General features: G+C 35.7%; 1 protein-coding gene across 1 annotated transcript; it reads right to left on the reverse strand.

Moving 5' to 3' along the window:
• Positions 1–997: 997 nt before the first annotated feature.
• On the reverse strand, positions 998–4,208 carry LOC125812385 (aspartic proteinase Asp1-like). The gene is made up of 8 exons (XM_049491890.1): positions 3,869–4,208; positions 3,652–3,769; positions 2,886–3,106; positions 1,943–2,167; positions 1,732–1,870; positions 1,451–1,651; positions 1,304–1,376; positions 998–1,201 (listed from the first exon to the last, which is right to left on the reverse strand). The coding sequence occupies exons 1-8, from the start codon at positions 4,066–4,068 to the stop codon at positions 1,092–1,094; spliced, it is 1,287 nt and encodes a 428-aa protein (XP_049347847.1). The 5' UTR covers positions 4,069–4,208; the 3' UTR covers positions 998–1,091.
• Between the last annotated feature and the right edge of the window lie 14,863 nt (positions 4,209–19,071).

Below are 19,071 nucleotides of genomic sequence, written 5' to 3' on the forward strand. Positions count from 1 at the left end.
AAGTTCACTGTTAGTGCTTATAGTGACTCAGACTAGGCTTCTTGTCCTGATTCAAGGAGATCACTTAGTGGATACTTGGTACTTATGGGAGACTGCCCTATCAGTTGGAAGTCTAAAAAGCAGGCCACTGTGTCATTATCCTCTGCAGAGGAAGAGTACAAAGCTTTGAGACAAGTTGTACGGGAACTAGTATGGCTTGAAAGATTACTTGCTAAACTGCTGGTACATAGCTCTTTACCCATACATGTGTTTTGTGACAGCCAGGCAGCAGTTCACATTGCCAAAAATCCAGTTTTTCACGAAAGAACAAAGCACATAGAAGTGGATTGTCATTTTGTTAGGGACAAACTTCAACAAGGGTTGATTACACTTCATCACATTTCTACAAATTCACAATTGGCAGATGTATTCACCAAGACCTTGACTGGAGTTAAACACTCAACACTTCTGAACAAGTTGTCTGTGATTACTTCACCTCCAACTTGAGGGGGGTGTTAGAATTAGTGAGTTGTAATTAGTTATAGTTAGTTAGAGTTAGTTAAGTTGTTACAGAAAAGTAGTTAGTTATTTTCATGCTTTTCATACATGTATAAATACAGATTAATGTAAAGCTCATACATTCAGTTTTAGTGAAATACAATTCACTTATCTTCCATTTCATCTTCTCAGATCTCTAGAATGTTCCATTTCTCTTCACTAAACTCAAGCTCCATTAATGGAGGATTTTAGTTCTGCGGCTTCCAGTTTCAACACTAGAAATGATCAGAACGCAATACAATCTCTGTTGGGTAATATATACATTATATTCTTGTTTATCTAACAACTCATCTTTACCAAATACAACACTAGTATTCTTCTATCTCAAAACAATGTTACAAAAAGGTTGACATGGTGATGCCTCAATTTGATATAATGGGCTTTAAGACTTGTGTAAAAAGACCATTATTCATCAGAATTCAAAAGGATAAACCTCTTGGAACATTTTTTGTTTCTCGGAATACATACAAAAGGGGAGGCTTCTTATTATTATACCCCCATTTATTTATGAAAGCACATACAAATAGAATGATAAAAGATTAGTGTTTGTTTAATTACATTATCATGTTACTCGACTTTGGTGGTCTGTCACAATTTGCAGAGGTCCAACCTATTGCTTGCTTCTCATTGTCATAGATCACCATTTTATCTTGCATTGATATATCTGGAAACAGGTAATTCATTCGATTAGTCTAATGATTTTCCATTGGAATAGATTAAATTAACTTGAATAGATTCAACCATTTTACATCTCATATATACATACCTCCAATAAGGTTGACATTTTGCAGACCAGCTTCAGTACCATTTAGAACTCCCAAGCAGACACTGCCCTTTGACTGCAAAACAAGTTAGTTAGTATGTTCATCATATAGAGGATATATTGTAAAATAAAGAATGTTGAAAATCTTACTGAGATAATAAGATATGATTCAGGGGGGATTTCAAAATGAGCTTTGGATTTCCATCCATTGCCAAAGCTAAGTGCAAACTGCTTGAAGTATTTCTTCACATCATTTATGGTTTTGAAAGGTCTCCTGCCCTTCCAGCATAATGGGAGTGTATAATCATCCTTTGTTTCTCTTAGTGGCTTCCCATTCAATTCTTTCTTCAACTGTCAATACAAGTGAAGCTACAATAAGTTACAATACACAGATTCCGTAAACTTAATTAATTACATGTTGTACAACTTACTAGTGAAATGAAACCTTCGTATGTATGTGCGTTTAGGTAACTGAAGGAACTTCCACTGTCAAAGACTACAAAAAGATTCTTCAATCCTGTGCCTTTTCCCCCAAATATGAGTTCTCCAGATCCTGCTGAATAGTGCTTCCTGTCATGCAGTACTGATTAGAGAGGATAATTTAGAAAGACAAAGTTTGCTGTTGGGATTTGAGTGCATTACATGCGATCATGTGCCATAGGAGTCCAGACTATGCGTGAGGAATCATAAACCTCATCTCCAAAGAAGAGAAAGCCTCCTCCTCTACCACTCAAGCAATGACCTACCACATTTTGCACCACACCCTTGCTGTGAAGCTGAGACACAATGCTGGTTTTTCCTCTCCCAAGACCAAGCACTCCATCCAAAGGATGATAAGATTGACCAGGTAACTGATCATATCCACACCTACAAAGTTACAAGAAAAATAAAACTGAAATCCTTTTGATACGATAGTTTCTCGACTAAACTATATGATAGAATAGAGTTATTTCTCCTATCAAGGAAGCTTTAGAATCAGCTGAAGGAACAAATTTACCTATATCAACATTTACGAAGTATTGTGAAGGAGGGAATTGTTAGGACCTTCTTTAAACAATTAAGAATTAAAATTTACAAAACAATTGTGAGGTCATGTAGGATTACCTATTCAAAACAGCAAATCAGATGTTCAGTCGGCCTTCCAAACATTAACTACAGTGAATAGGGGTGTGAGCTTTTCTCTGTATTTCTTTTTTTTTAATTCCTTTTTCCTATCTGCAGAATATTTCTTTTAGTTCTGCTTATGATGTCGATTAGGAGGAAGATGATATATTCAATAACACTGTGATGCATATTTCTACTGAGAATATGTCATTCTTAAATGTCCAACTATATCAATCATAATCTTCTACATATATGTGAAGCTATTGAAAGTTGTTTCTTTTCTCTTTTTTTTTTTTGTATTTACTGTTCTATCTTTTGTCAATGGAGCCTCATAATTCTTCATTTAGTAGCATAGGACAACAGTCTTAACAAACTTTGAATGCAAGTATTGCCAAAAGGACATTACAGCATATGTTTTTTCATACAAGCAAGACACATAAAAAGAAAGAATACAGGATGAGAGAGGATAAAGATTGCTAACCCTAAAGACAAACGAGGTATCATCCGAGCACCACTGGTCATGTTGAAATGAAACACATCATTAAGTAGGACACCTAGAGATGAACCTCCATCGGCATAGTCAACCTGATAGTCACATTGTTCTGGACTCTCACATTTGTAACCAGCAGGGTGCAAGGAGGCACAGAGAGGGTCCTTGCATGGTACGAGGTCATTGTTTGGTTTGTAGAATGGATGAGGCGCCTACAAGTATAAAAGTAGTAGGATGAGACTGTCATCCATAAATATAAAACTGATTCAAATTTGATCATCAAAAGCTACAAATTTCAAAATCATCCCATCAACAACTGATTAAACTAGTCCTCCCTCTACCTTTACTAATAGGCCTTCCAAAATCTCTCAAACATGATAGTTCTCCGAAATATGGATGGTGGATTTTGAAAGAGAGAAACCAACTCTTTTCTCTCTCTCTCTCTTTGTTGCCTTTCCTCATAACCTAGTCCTTTCTCCCATTAATTCAATTCATCCTAACATTCATAATGATCCTATTGTGCCTTGTTAATATCTGTAGCCTCCTCTATCATCCCTAGTTGCCTAAAAAGGGAAGAAATTGAGTGGGTACATAATTGACCTCTACTTCCATGGGTTTAGAAACTTGAGTAGTACAAGTACATAGAATGATAGAACAATAGTCCATAAGATTGCAATGAACATATAATTTGAGATAGTAATAAGCCATTACAGTTAAGAGAAACCGGCAACTCAATGAGTAGTAAGAAAGAGTTTACCGTTGTGCAGCGAACACAGGGAGCATCACATTGCAGCCAGGTGAGGTCGCTACCAGTGTCAGGATCAAGAAAAAAAGGCCTTGAAGGCTGCCCTATATTGAGCTGAACATAGTAATAACTGCACAAGATGGATAACACACACTTATTCCGCGGGATTAGTTATCCCATCATGTAAATTAAATGTGAATACCAAAATGACCCCTAAGTTATTGCATACCCAAGGGGGTAGACATTGCCATAGAGTGGTAGGACAATTGAAGAAGAGACAACTGGATTGACCACTGCTGCAGAAGTAGAAGACATCCATTTCCACCATTTCTGCTGCTGCTGCTGATGATTTTCCCCTCCTCCTCCTCCTGCTGCTGAAACAACCACAACCACAAAGATCAATATCCCAACAATTTTCCCACCTCCCATACTAACAAAATAATTGTCTTCCTTTATTAATTATTGACACTATTTATATGTTTCTCAAAAGTCAAGTCGATTCTTTGGATGCCTTTTTAATTTACTTCACAACTGAGGTTTAGTTTGGCATTGCTTCGATTCCTCTCTTTACTCCTCCTCCTCTCTGCTTACACTCATTCTTCTCCCACCTACCATAAAATTAACTATAGCTTTATTTATATTTTTTCTTTGTCTGATCTGGTATTCGATATCCACATTGGAGTCTGACTAAATTTGTATTTGCATCCCACATTTAAACCTATTTTCCAAGAAAAAAACATATAGTAAAATGAAGTGGAGTACATGTTTTCTTTATTCCTTGCCCCTTTAGTTTGGTTTACTTTGGGAGGAGGAGTCAACGTGACCCCAATAAATTATCTTATTGCATATACCTTGAGTAGTTCTTTTTATTACTTTGAATATTTTATACAATCTACACTAGGTTTCTTTGATTCTCTTTTACCTTTTCATCTTCAGGATAATTTAGTGTAGATATATAAAGGGATCTTTTGGATAATTTAGTGTATATTTTTATACTACTTATCGATTACCTCGGCAAACACGGACTCAATATATGTTATTCTATTTAATCTATTTTATGTGACATTTATAGAATTAGGAGAGATCCAATTTTTCATATAATTTTTAAATATTTTAAGTGTTAATTATTGTGATTTATAATACAATTTATGTAATTTTCAAATAATTTATTACTCCCTCTGTCTCAAAATCAACTAATATTTTCTATGTCTTTTAAATATTTTAAGATGTTAGTTGTATAATTTATAGTACTTTTACATAATTTTCAAAGGAACAATCAATATTACTCCCTTTTTTTCAATTTATGTGGCAGTAATAGAATTTTAAAAAAAATTAACTAATAAGTTGAGAATTGATATTGAAAATAAGAAGTGAGTATTGATTTATGGTTGTGATATTTTGTTTCTTATGGTAGATATTTGCAATGAAAAATCAACCAAACAAAATCATGGTACATGTCATGACCCAAAAATCAAGGTCATGATGACACACATTTCGAGAACCTAATTTAATGTGTAAGCCAAAATAAATAACACATACAAGACTCCCAAAGGGAAGTTAGGTCACAAACGAAGAGAAATGAAATATAACAAATAAATTCCCTAAATTTGGTATCATAAGCATAAAGAGTATCTAATACATTTCTAAAATCTAGACTACATATCAAGTCTTCAAAACGAAATTTAAAGATTGTAAATGATAGATGGAGATCATGGTGATTTGGAAAACAGGATCTCACCACTATTCTGAATGGGAAGCAATTCCTGATCCAATCAACGAATATGAACCCTGACTAGGATATATATCAAGAAAATAATAGAAGTAGGGGTGAATGCAATTCACATCTACTCAGTAGGTTGGACCGATTGAGTATAAGCAACTAATCAGACTTAAGAAATAAACTATGAAATGCTTCCACCTACATACAAAAAAGTCTCATTCCAGCATCGGTGCCACCAATTTATATAGTAATGGCGCGAATAAGGTAAACACATAAGACTGTTGATAATACTCATATCAACATATAAACAAGTTACACAACATAACAAAGATAGACAATGTAATGCAATGAGATGATGAAATGATGTGGTGGCACAACCTGTCATATACACCTTGCCGAGCTTTAGGTTCCAGACAAGGACCATGGGGGACTCGCAGTCCATATACCAATTTCAACAAGCTCAACATCTCATCAAATTTCCACCTAGATCGTGGTCAAAGATAAATGTAAAGTTTCTCATTTTCTTTCTCAAAAGATAATATTTCTGCACTTTCTCATATTCCCGTGAACAATGATGTGTTGAATGAAGGTGAACGAATCACAACACAAAAATACAAGGCATACTCAATTTAACAAGGATCTGATAAAGTTTCTGAATTCAATAAGTCATGAAACACATTTTCATATGATAGGAATAATAAAAGGATCCATTTGAAATTAGTCTTTACCATTTAGGAAACATTTATTTTATTTTAGGATGATAAAATATCAATTCAAGTTCCAATGTCAAAAGATTAAAATAGGTAACACAATCCCTCTCTCGGCCAAATCCTCAAATATTACAAGTTCTCAAAATACAATTAAGGATATCACACGAGGCCTCCACACAAGCTAAGCATCACAAATAAGTCCACATGGGCAAACAAGAAAATCAACACTTACCAACCTCTAAAATTCACACTCCAAATCATTTCACATTTGATTTGTTATGAAATATTAACTACTCATGTCAGTCTAAAAGATAGATAGTCAAACCTATCTCGGAGCCTGATGTTTGACGTAATCAAAGACACAACTTCCAATTCAAGTGTCAACGATCGCATGTAGTAATTTAACCCAACCGAATGGGTTGGGGTCGAGTCCCAAAGGAGCAGTTAGTAGTCGAGAATTAAGTAGAAAAGTAAAATTTTGTTATAATCAATCATAGCTATAAACATTAACGAGTAAAAACATAATAAATTCAAGAAATGGCACGAATGTCAATTATCAAATGGGGGGTTTGTATATAAATAGTAAACAAAAATAGCGAAAATAAGAGTACGAATTGGGGAGACGGGATTCTTGGGATGTGAAAGGAATATGGGCTCAAATAAACAACCGGGTACATGGTATTGATAGTAAATCACTGTAAATTTGTAACTAAGCTAGACTTTAGTGGGGGTAAATTCTCTCTCGAGCAACTTACCCCGAATCAAATCGCTTTCTCTCGAACACCGATAAGCCGCAATTACGCCCAGCCTTCGCTTTAGCCCAGTCACTCTGTTGAGCTGAATGTGTGGGAGAAGGTCTAGGATTCACTCTCTCGAGCTGAACCCACGACAACCCAATGACTACCGGCTATCGATTTAGTAGTTTTAGTCTTAAGACCTCTCTCTCGAGCAAGCTACAGACACGGAGATGAAATCATATTTGCAACTACAATTCCATTAAGTTCATACATAACTACTGAACGAAATCACATTTAAACAGTGAATTAACTATTAATTAGCAAGACCTAATAGTAAATTCAACCCATATTCACATAATCACACCCCAAGAATTGGGGTTTTAGCTAGACATAAAAAAGAGATAGAAATCGATACCGATAAGTGTTTTCATCAAATGGGTACGATAAATAATGTCTTTAAACACGTCAAGGATGAAGATTCTTCAAGACCCACTTCCAATTTCTTGGAATTGAAAACCTTCAAAATCTTCAAATCTCAAGAACAATGTCTCACAAAAACTCTAAGAACTCAAAACTGAAATATTCTAAAAATTAGTAATAATTCGCTTCAATTTGATACTAAGCTACAAATTTAAATGGGTATTTATAGTTTTCGAAAATTTGTGCTGCGAAGGACCACTCGGCGCAATTAGTCGGGATCGCCGATGCACTCGGCGATCCACCCTTTGGTCTGGTTCATCGCCTTTCAGCTTTTGTCTTCAACATCTTCACGTTATGAATCATTGGGCGATATGGTGGTTCTTCGCGGAACTGTTCGGCAACGCGCCGTCTGCTCCCTTTCATAGCCAACTTGATCTTTTTCTTCAAGGCTAGCACACTGGAACTTTGGGTGAGGTTAAGGTCGTTCGGTGACTCGCCTAATGCATTAGGCGATCCTTAGGCCTTCATTCTTCGTTCTTTCAGCCGCCTTGTTCCGTTTTTGCTTGATAGCGTCCATGCGTTATCTCTCAACTCAAATACCTGAAACTTAAGGATTCAAATCAGTTATTGAGACAAAATATGCATTTGACGACACTAAATCTATCAAAATATAGCCCTAAATGAGTCCAAATTGTGGACTCATCAACACCCCCAACTTAAACTTTTGCTTGTCCTCAAGTAAAACTCAAGTTCGGCAGTTCAAAAAAGATGTATCAAACAGTGCTACACAAGACTCAATCATGAATGTACACACAAGATTCAACTTACTCATGCAAGGATCAATTGTGTACTCAAAGACTCAAGTTGTGACACACCATTATCAAAGATTCTCAAGCTCACAACACTTGCTTCAAATGCAAGTTCAAGCTCAACTAAGGTATTCAAATGCCCTCACACAAAGAATGATTCCGTATTCACACACAATGGTTCAATCATTTACAGCTCTGGAATCAAGATCAACACTCACACTCACAAAGAAGAACACAATGCATGCTTTCACCCATAGGTTTGCCTGTATTTTCCAATTGACAATTGCTTCAGCTCACTCAATATCAAAAAGGTCTTTTCAAGGCTTGTAATAGGGCTGAGTGCAAAGGTATGGTCATTTAGGCTCGGTGACTTTTATCCTCATGAAATGTGGTGCTCACAACACTTCATTTCCTCTTCTTTCATCATTTTCTTTAGTGCTCATAAGTCATCCCATTATTCACTTTCCAGGGATTGTTCGGAACCCCATTCCTTTTTGCATTTTCATAACTTTATTCCACGACTTTTTCTTTTTCATTCTTTTCTTCTTCTTCTTTTTTGTATGAAGGGATTCCATTTTTCTCAACACCATGGGTTAATGGGGACTTTTCTAGCACTTCTTGACTTGCCTTCTCTTTTCACCACACCCCCAACTTAGGGTTTTGGCCTAAGTTGGCTATTCAATCGACAACAAATCAAGAGGATTATAGGTAGTGGATTAAGAGAGGTCATGTTTTCATCAAGTTTCTTCCAAAGAAAGGTAAGGCTCAAGGGGTGTTCAAAAGAGGTTCACACACACTCACAAGATAGGCCACGAAAGAGGTATATGTCAAATTGGCTCACACTCTTCAAAGTTGCCTAAGATTATATCAAGAGATAGTCTTACTTTGTCGACCATGCCAACGGGGAAAATTCTAAGTGTCATCATACACGGTTCACGGTAAGCTCATCACACAAGGCATTGACACCAGAGTCAAACAAGACTCCACACTTTCGCTAGTGTGCAACGATCATCACAAGAGAATCAATTTGATAATTGGCAAGTCACAACGAGATGCAAAGAGTTCACATACTGTCTATGTAACTTCATTTGGTCTCATTGTAGCCGCATATTCATGTTCGTTCGATTGTAAGCACTATTTAAGTCATCGGTATTGATCAAAATCGAGACTCAAATTTACCAAAGAACAGCCACATTCCACACGTATAAGAGGTGGCAAAAAAAATTTTGGTGGGGTAAAAAATCATTTACAATTAAAGCATAAGGAGCCGCAAGCTCAAACATCCGCGAAAAGTAGTATAAAACAAAATTTTAAGCCTAATGACCCAAATACACAATCAAAACGCGAGTCACAAATAGCACACAAAGGTGGGCCTCACCCCACCATAAATAAAAATATTTGTCCTCAAATGCAACAAAATAATATCCAGAATTTGAAATAACGAAAGACATAGAAGGGGTAAGGAGGGGATCCTATCTACTCAGTCGTTTCATCTGTCTAGGCATCAGTGCCCGGTGTTGCCTCATAAGGCGCATCAGTATCAGACTCATTCGGAGCTACCAAGGGTCTATTTGCCAAGAAGGTTTGCACAGCTGCATAGAATCCCCTGGCCCATGAAGGAATATTGGGGTCTTGAGGAGTAGTCTCCCTACCATAAATAGGCTTATTGCCCCTTCCTCTCCCACCAGTTGTGGGAGGTTTGGTGACCTTGCTCCTAGATGCAATTGCATCCTCATGAGGTGCAAACCTCTTTGCTTTCCTTCGGAGTGGCATGTTTCTTCCTGCAACCTTGGGTTTGGCCATGTTTGCAACTCATTAAGAAAAAATTAGAAGTCTTAAGCAAAAGCACAGAGAATCGCCACTTGGCGAATCTCCAACAACTTTCGGCGAACAAGGGTTAGTCTATTGAAAGTTATAGTGCAAAAAGGCTTCAGGAGAATAGATAAAGGGCGAGAGAGAGGACTATCGGTGAGTCGTCGAGTGCCTTTGGCAACCTCTGGATTCTCGCCGAAAATTACAGAGCCCAACGACTTATGGAGAATAAAATTAAGGGCGAGATGGGGACATTAGGCGAAGCGCCAAGTGGTTCGGCGAGCTCAACCCAGCGCGCCAAACGAACCAACGTGCCTATTTTCAACCCAACTTCTCGAATTCAACCCCACAACCCCTGAAAACAAAATCAAAGCATGCACAACTCAAATTAAGACTAGACCCACAGCACCCCTCAACATGCAAGCACAACCCCTGAAGATTTAATTCACTATAAGGCACAAAATTTCGAGATTTCAACTCTATATACTTTTCTGGCAAGATATTCGAATTAAAACCAGCCTTCAAGTAAACTACTCCTATCGGATAGGCTCAACATACGACAACACGATAAACATAATTGCATAAGAGTCAAAAATGTTAAAAATGAACTCGGGAATTGGGACACCAACCTTTAATGCCTACTAAATTAAGCTTGAATCGCTAGGCAGCAATGTAATCCAAGTTCCGAGCACAAATCGATGACTAAAATACTCAGAGAATGCAAAAATATAGAGAATAATATGCAGGTGTGAGCTTGTGAAGCGTTAAAGAGTGGGAAGGTTAAGGATTTTGAAAAGTATAACCTCTTGGCGTTAAAACCATCCAATTCTCATCCATTCGATGACATTAGTCTTACTCGCCGATTTGCTCGACGAAGAACCTAGTAGACCCTTGCCTCGTTGAATTTTACAGAACTTCCAGTTGATTTGGAGTTCCAAACGGCGGACTATATCGAGGTCGCCGACTAGGTCGGCGACTCGCCAATAATTTCATGGTTTTTGCCGATAGTTACAGACTCCATATTAAATTTGTCTTGAGTCCAATGGAGATTTGAGTGGGGTCGCCGACTCTTTCGGCGATGCGCCGACTGGGCCATTTCCTCGCCAATTTCCTTTGTTGCGACACTTCCACACTTTAACCTGCACAACCAACACACCATTATTCCAAATTAAGAAAGAAAAACAAATAAGAAAACTTGGGTTTCCTCCCAAGTAGTGCCTTAGTTAACGTCGCAGCACGATGTAAGTCCACCTTCAAACCTTATTCTTAAGGTTAGCCATAGTGTCACTAGGCAAACCCCCCTGCTGTCTCAGGTTAAGATGAGACGATATATGGCCTATTTGGATCTCCAAATGTTTGATCGACACAGAATGGGAGGTGATGGTCGGGCTAAGGGTAGACACATCTTCTTTCATTTCTTTTAAAATCTTGTCTGACCCTTCAACTTTGTTGAGGATACGAGAGAGCATATCCTCAGACCTACCACCTTCCGAATCCTTTGACTTTTGGCGCTCGTGAGGAGGCATATACCTATCCTTCTCCCCATCCTTCCAATTCAGATTACAGTCCCTCCATTCACGATCTCGATCCTTCCAACCTTCATCCCAAGCCCAACCTTGGTTACCACCCTACTTCGGGTAGTTTGAAAGATAGCCACCTCCTTTGTTGGATAGGAAATTTACCTCTTCATTATACAAGGCTTCAAACTTGGACTCATCTGGATTAGCACACCCGACACCCACGGCATTGACACTACGAGCACCAGCTCCCATGACATTTTTAGACAAAATGTCAAGTTGTGTCATGATCTTGGCAATGTTTTGGTCCCTCTCTTGATTCTTCTCCATTTTTTCCTTAGTTAACTTGAACGTGAGAGGGGAGACCTGGTCTTCACGGGTATACCACGCCCTGTTTATGGTAGTCATGCCATCTAAGAGCTGAGCAGCTATCACATAAGGTTGTTGCATCAAACTTCCCAGAGAGAGAGTTGGTCAGCAACACCCTTATTTACCGAATCCAGACTCCGATAAAAATACTCCAGCAAAACGTTATCAGGCAAGCCATGGGTTGGGCATTGAAGCACCAACATTTTGAATCGCAGCCAAGTTTCATGGATAGGCTCGCCTTCTAGACGCTTGAAGCTCTGAATGTTGTTTGAAGAGTCATCATCTTCGAGGGAGGGAAAAATTGCACTTGAAATGCGGTGACCAACTCTTCCCATGAAGTGATTGATTCACGTGGCAATTCAGTCAGCCACTTGCACCCCTCACCCATCAACGAGAACGGGAATAATCTCAATCAGACCAATTCTTGGGAGATATTCTTGAAGGAGAATGGTCTGCACACATCCACGAAGTTTCTAATGTGCTCATAAGGATCCTCATGAGCCAAACCACTGAAAATCCCTTTTAGTTGCAAGAGTTGCAACATAGTACTCGTGATGTCAAAATACAACATTCCCTTCGACCGGAGATAAACTAATGGCACCAATACCACCCATGAGATGAGAGTCATTAGCATGAGGCTCGTTGACATCTTTGAGGTTTCAGATGTCGTCTTGATGGCCTACCTGGCTGCCATTACTGTCGTTTACACTCATACTTCCTGTTTTCAACACAATCAAGCAAAAACAAACTAAAAATTAAGTAAGTAGAACTATAATTAACAAGAACAAAAAATCTACTAAACTAAAAATTCTCAACTAGCACCACTCCCCTGCAACGACGCCATTTTGATGTTTGACGTAATCAAAGATACAACTTCCAATTCAAGTGTCAACGATCGCGTGTAGTAATATAACCCAACCGAATGGGTTGGGGTCGAGTCCCAAGGGAGCAGTTAGTAGTCGAGAATTAAGTAGAAAAGTAAAAATTTGTTCTAATCAATCATAGCTATAAACATTAACGAGTAGAAACATAATAAATTCAAGAAATGACATGAATGTCAATTATCAAATGAGGGGTTTGTATATAACTAGTAAACAAAAAATAGCGAAAATAAGAGTACGAATTGGGGAGACATGATTCTTGGGATGTGAAAGGAATATGGGCTCAAATAAACAACAGGGTACATGCTATTGATAGTAAATCACTGTAAATTTGTAACTAAGCTAGACTTTAGTGGGGGTAAATTCTCTCTCGAGCAACTTACCCCGAATCAAATCGCTTTCTTTCGAACACTGATAAGCCGCAATTACTCCCAACCTTCGCCTTAGCCCATTCACTCTTTTGAGCTGAATGTGTGGGAGAAAGGTCTAGGATTCACTCTCTCGAGTTGAACCCACGACGACCCAATAACCACCGGTTATCTATTCTGTAGTTTTGGTCTTAAGACCTCTCTCTCGAGCAAGCCAAAGACAAGAAGATGAAATCATATTTGCAACTACAATTCCATTAAGTTCATACACAACTACTGAACGAGATCACATTTAAACAACGAATTAACTATTAATTAGCAAGACCCAACAGTAAATTCAACCCATATTCACATTATCACACCCCAAGAATTGGGATTTTAGCTAGACATGAAAAAGAGATAGAAATCATACCAATAAGTGTTTCCATCAAATGGGTATGATAAATTATGTCTTTAAACACGTCAAGGATGAATATTCTTCAAGACCCACTTCCAATTTCTTGGAATTAAAAACATTCAAAATCTTCAAAGCTCAAGAACAATGTCTCACAAAAACTCTAAGAACTCAAAACTCAAATATTCTAAAAATTAGTAATAATTCTCTACAACTTGATACTAAGCTACAAATTTAAATGGGTATTTATAGTTTTCAAAAATTTGTGCTACGAAGGACCACTCGGCGCAGTTAGTCGGGATTGCCGATGCACTCGGCGATCTGCCCTTTGGTTTGGTTCATCGCCTTTCAGTTTTTGCCTTCAACATCTTCGCGTTTTGAATCATTGGGAGATATGGTGTTGCATCGCGGAACTGTTCGGCGATACGCCGACTGCTCCCTTTCATCACCAACTTGATCTTATCCTTCATGGATCAGCGCACTGGAACTTTGGGCGAGGTTAAGGTCGTTCGGTGACTCGCCTAATACATTAGGCAATCCTCATGCCTTCATTTCTTCGTTCTTTCAGCCGCCTTGTTCCGTTTTTGCTTGATAGCGTCCATGCATTGTCTCTCAACTCAAATAACTGAAACTTAAGGAATTACATCAGTTATTGAGACAAAATATGCATTTGAGGACACTAAATCTATCAAAATATAGCCCTAAATGAGTCCAAATTGTGGAATCATTAGAGCCTGAACCTTCACCCGAACCACTCTATTAGAGCACTCTCTCTACCATACAATTACCGAAACAATCTCCAACTATAAAGAATGGAAAGAATTCATCAAAACGAGTTCAATGATACTCATAATGACAAAATTAGGAATCAGAGGTAAAATAGTCCAAAAATCACTTCAAAAATTGAAAGGGTAAAATTAGATTTCTTTTCGAAAAGCATTATATACTATCATAAAGGAATTTGTGGTTGAAAAACTCATTAAAATCAATCAATCGAGAAATGATCTCAAATTCATGAAAATACCAATTTTCAAACTTAGGGGGGGAATATCAAAACCCACATTGAAATTAAGATTTAAAAGGTGTTTCGGATGATAAAATTGAAGAAAACATACGAAGTTGATAGAGGAACTTACCCACACTAATTTCACCAATAAAAACTTCCAAGAATCGTCTCCCTAAGCTCTAATCAAGTGTAAACGGAGGAAATGAGAAAAATAGGATGAATCCCAAATTTAGGTTATGTTTAGGTGCAAAATACTCATCGCGATCGTGAGCCACTATCTCTACCGATCGGGAGGAACACAAAGACAACTCATCGCGAGCGCGAGCTCCCTGGACACGATCACGAAGACAAGAAGGGCGACTCATTGTGAACGCGAGTCCAACCATCGTGATCGTGAGGGTCTACTGTACCTGCACTAGAACCTGAAAAACCAGCATCTCAACTTAAGGAAAAATGCCTCCGGATAGGCCCACGGAAATCATTTGGGGTCCGATAAAAATAAGTTGGACATGATATCTCACTAAATTTGACTTTCCGAACTCAATGAATTGCCTGATTTACGGAAAAAAGTCAAATGATGGAAATACCCTCACGAGCCTCCTTTAGGCCTAAAACTCAACTTCTTGCCTAAATACCCAAATCTTAATGCAAGGCCTCAAAACTCTAACAAACCACATTAATAGACCAATCTCAACGTTTTGGACGCAATGAAACAGACAGAACCTCCATCCGACACTTAGAACTCTCAAAATATTTACCAAAGTCAATCATACTAATAAACTCAACTAAAAAGGGTCAAAATCACTTAAAATAAACCCGATCGCATGGGTTCACGCCAATCGTTTGAATAACACAAACTAAGCATGAAAACGCTAAGGGGAACGTCAAAATGGGCATTTTACGATAAATGGGACATTACAGTACCATTAGCAATTAGGTGTGTAAAAATAATTGTGCAACTACAAGTAGTTTTTTTATGTGCAGCAGTGCATGTCGTTATTCTCAAATATACATCTTTTTAAGTTGAAATTTGAAATTGTTAATTTCAAGGTAGAAAAGAAAATATGCTACTATATTGTGCAAAAGAACTGATTAGTGATTACTGATCTAGTTTAGCAATTTAATTAGGTGGCATAATTTTGTATTTTTTGTTGTTGTTTGGATGAATATTGAAATTCTTGTTTACTATCGGTTATCGAAAAAGAATGTACGGATTAGCTAATACACCATCTAATAATTGTCCTATAATTACTTGTCCGTTATCAAATCAATTGATATCTTATCGGTTGGCTAGCGGATTAGTACATTTAAAAACTGATAACTGATAAGTCAAATCGTTAAGCGAAATTATCCGTCTGATCCGCCCGACAAGATGCCCTAATCTTAATTATTCAAATCATTAATGATTTTAATAATTCTGAAAAAAAATTCTATGAGTACTACACCTGTTAGTATAAATATATATTTGTCATGCTTCTTTTTTCTTCCAGAGACTCTTCATTTGCATCTCAAATTTTTTAGTTATTATTGAAGATTTTTGTCTGTGCTTATGAGTTTGATGATATATTTTTCTTTTTATGCTCTGTAATAATTATTATACAATCAATTTTTTTTCTTTTTTATTTTTATTTTTAAATATTCATGCTTGAATTGAAGCAAAATTCATATGACTTCTAACCGCGTTTGAGTTGATTAAGACGATATTCAACATATGTATCGGTTTAGTTTTTATCTTTCATGCATAACAGTTAATTTTATGAAATAAACACTTTATATATGTATATCATATTATATTATAAGTGGAAAGAACTCAAGTCAAAAGTTGAATTGCGATTTTACCCTCCTATAAATTAAAATGTTATAATAAGTTTAATTAAAATAGTAATGACTTTTGAATTTTCTTAGATTAATTCCTATATATATATATATATATATATATATATAATTAATTAAACATTAAATAGTAATCATATTATTATCATAAGCAAAAAAATTATAAATATAGTTTGGCACATCATTAATTCATTTATACCCAAAAACTTTTCTCATCATTATCATTTCATTAAAAACTAATTAACGGCTCTAGATCTCTTTGCTTCAACTTCATTCTATTTATTTGTTTTAGAAAAAAAAATTACTAACCGTGCAATTCTAATTTTACTCGAAATTTAGTTTAGAAAATCTATATATAACTATGTAGTTGGGAAATGAAAATGGTGATTTCACACCTCCAAAGCTCAGCGTCTATATATGTTTTTATTTTCTTTTTTTCCAGATTTTTTTAACTTTCATCCGTATTTCAATAAAATCTCAATTTTCGAAATGATTTTCCTAATCAAAATGATTACAGTATGATTTATGAGCCTTAAATAAGGGAAGAGGAGGAGATTTTGGAATTGAATTACATCTTTCACTATATACAATAATTATATCTTAAATAAGGAGAGGAAGAGATTCAATTTAATTGGATAGAGTAGACAACTTTAGGGCATCTCCAACCCAATCCTCTATTTTACTCTTCAAATATAGAGTTCTCTATTTTTTCAGACAACCAACTCCAACCCAATTCTCTATTTTACTCTCTAAAAAAGAATTTTTTCCTCTCTCCTCAATATTATATTATTATTTCTATTTCATTCTTATTTTCTTATTTCATAATATAAATCCTTTATTTCTTTTTTTCCAAATAATTACTTTATATAGTTTTTAATGTGATATGAAATTATATTTTATTCTAAATTTTTAAATAACATAAATTATAAGAAAATATAATATAATACATAAATTAAGGGACAAATTCAAATAAAAGTGACATACAATTACATAAACACTCAATTTTCAAAATTATTACGTTGCTACCATAAATTCTCTATTAATGCATTATGAAATTCAAAATGAGCATTTTTGTCCTTAATTTTTTTATGTCTACCTAAAAATTGTTCAAACCAGAGATTTTCATCTACCACCATTTCTATAGTTGGAGTTGGAGCCTCTACGACATCTTGAATTGGTGCATTGAAATCACGTTCATCCTCAATTATCATGTTGTGCAGTATAATATATGTAGTCATTATATCATGTAGCACTTCCTTTCTCCAAAAACGTGACGGTCCTGCAATAATTGCAAAACTCCGAATGCACGTTCAATATCTTTTCAGCACAATTCTTGTTTCATCGCGAAATATTTCTTCTTTTGGGAATGAGGATCATGAATAGTTTGAACAATTGTAGACCATTTAGGATATATACCATCAGCTAAGTAATAACCCATATCGTATTATTTTCCTTGAATAACATAATGGGCAGGAAATGCAATACCGCTGGCAAGATTGGAAAATAAATGTGATGACTCTAAAACATTAATATCATTATTGGTGCCAGGCAAACCAAAATAAGCATGTCATATCCAAAGGTCATAATCAACAACAACTTCAAGAATAATTGTTGGTGATCCACTACGACCTGCGTATTGCCCAGCCCATGCCGTTGGACAATTTTTCCATTTTTAGTGCATGCAATCTAGACTACCTAGTCACAACCGCAATCACAACCACAATCGCAAAAATTCTCGGAATCATATCCTAATTTTTTTTCGTATAGTGCTAAATCTGGAAATGACCTACCGGATTACTAAATTATTATTCTGATCAATTAATTATTATGTTATGTATTGTATTTTATCTTGTATTTAAATTATTATGTTATGGATTATATTGTATTGTTATCTTGTATTTAAATTATTATGTTATGTATTGTATTGTTATCTTGTATTTAAACTATCATATCATGTATTGTATTTTTAAATTAAAAATTTTCATCTTGCCATTTTAATTTTGCATATTCTTTATAATGAAAATTAATAATAAAATAAAATTTTATTATTCACGAAAATTAGAAAAAAAATAAAATACTATTAATTTGAAATTAAAATAATATATATTAAATAATATTTTTTTAAAATATTATATTACATTTAAAATAGAATTATGAATATTAGATATTTAATTAATGGAATTATATGTAAAATAATATGTTAATTAGAAAGTAATAGAAATAATAATAAAATAATGAAAAGGTGAAATAGAGAGTGTGAATAGTAGTTCTCCAAATTTGGAGGTGGGTTGGAGTGTCATTCTCTATTTTACTCTCCAAATATAGAGAATGGAGAGTAAAATAGAGGTGGGTTGGAGATGGTCTTAATGACTCAAAGAAGAAAAGATATAGAATAAAGCTGGTAAGGGAGCTTAGCATTGAATAAATTAAAAACGGCTTCTCTGGTAAATCCCCCCTGGCCCCTCTCCTCATTTTTCTTCACAAATTCAATGAGATCTCTTTGTATCATTTTGCCAACCGTTACTAGAAGTACATATACCATTATAAGTATAAATTATATCTAATTTGCTATTTATTTTTGTCCTTTCCAATTCTCGACCACTCAACTTTTAATCTAACTATATATAGTGGTCTCTGAGTTCATTCCAATTACATTGTGGTAATTTTTAAATCTTTTTCCATCTTTAGAAAATTCCACATCACATGTTGAAATTAAATTAGAGTAATTACCAACGATGATGATGATATTATAGTTCTCTTTCTATTTAATTCCACGATCGAGTTGATGGAAATATTTAGTAAGTTTTTATCTAATAGATTCATTATTACTATATAGTTCGTCTACAATTTTCACTT

This window comes from Solanum verrucosum, unplaced genomic scaffold (genome assembly GCF_900185275.1).
Source record: "Solanum verrucosum unplaced genomic scaffold, falcon-dt-bn FXZP01000209.1, whole genome shotgun sequence".
NCBI classification, from domain to species: Eukaryota; Viridiplantae; Streptophyta; class Magnoliopsida; order Solanales; family Solanaceae; genus Solanum; species Solanum verrucosum.

What these genes read in the sequence shown, in the direction of transcription:
- LOC125812385 (XM_049491890.1), bottom strand. Translation starts at nt 4,068, where the DNA reads ATGGGAGGTGGGAAAATTGTTGGGATATTGATCTTTGTGGTTGTGGTT. An exon ending in CCTATGGCACATGATCGCAT is followed by an intron (nt 1,871 to 1,942) that starts GTAATGCACTCA and finishes ACTGCATGACAG; the next exon opens with GAAGCACTATTCAGCAGGAT. An exon ending in AAATGTCAACCTTATTGGAG is followed by an intron (nt 1,202 to 1,303) that starts GTATGTATATAT and finishes ACCTGTTTCCAG; the next exon opens with ATATATCAATGCAAGATAAA.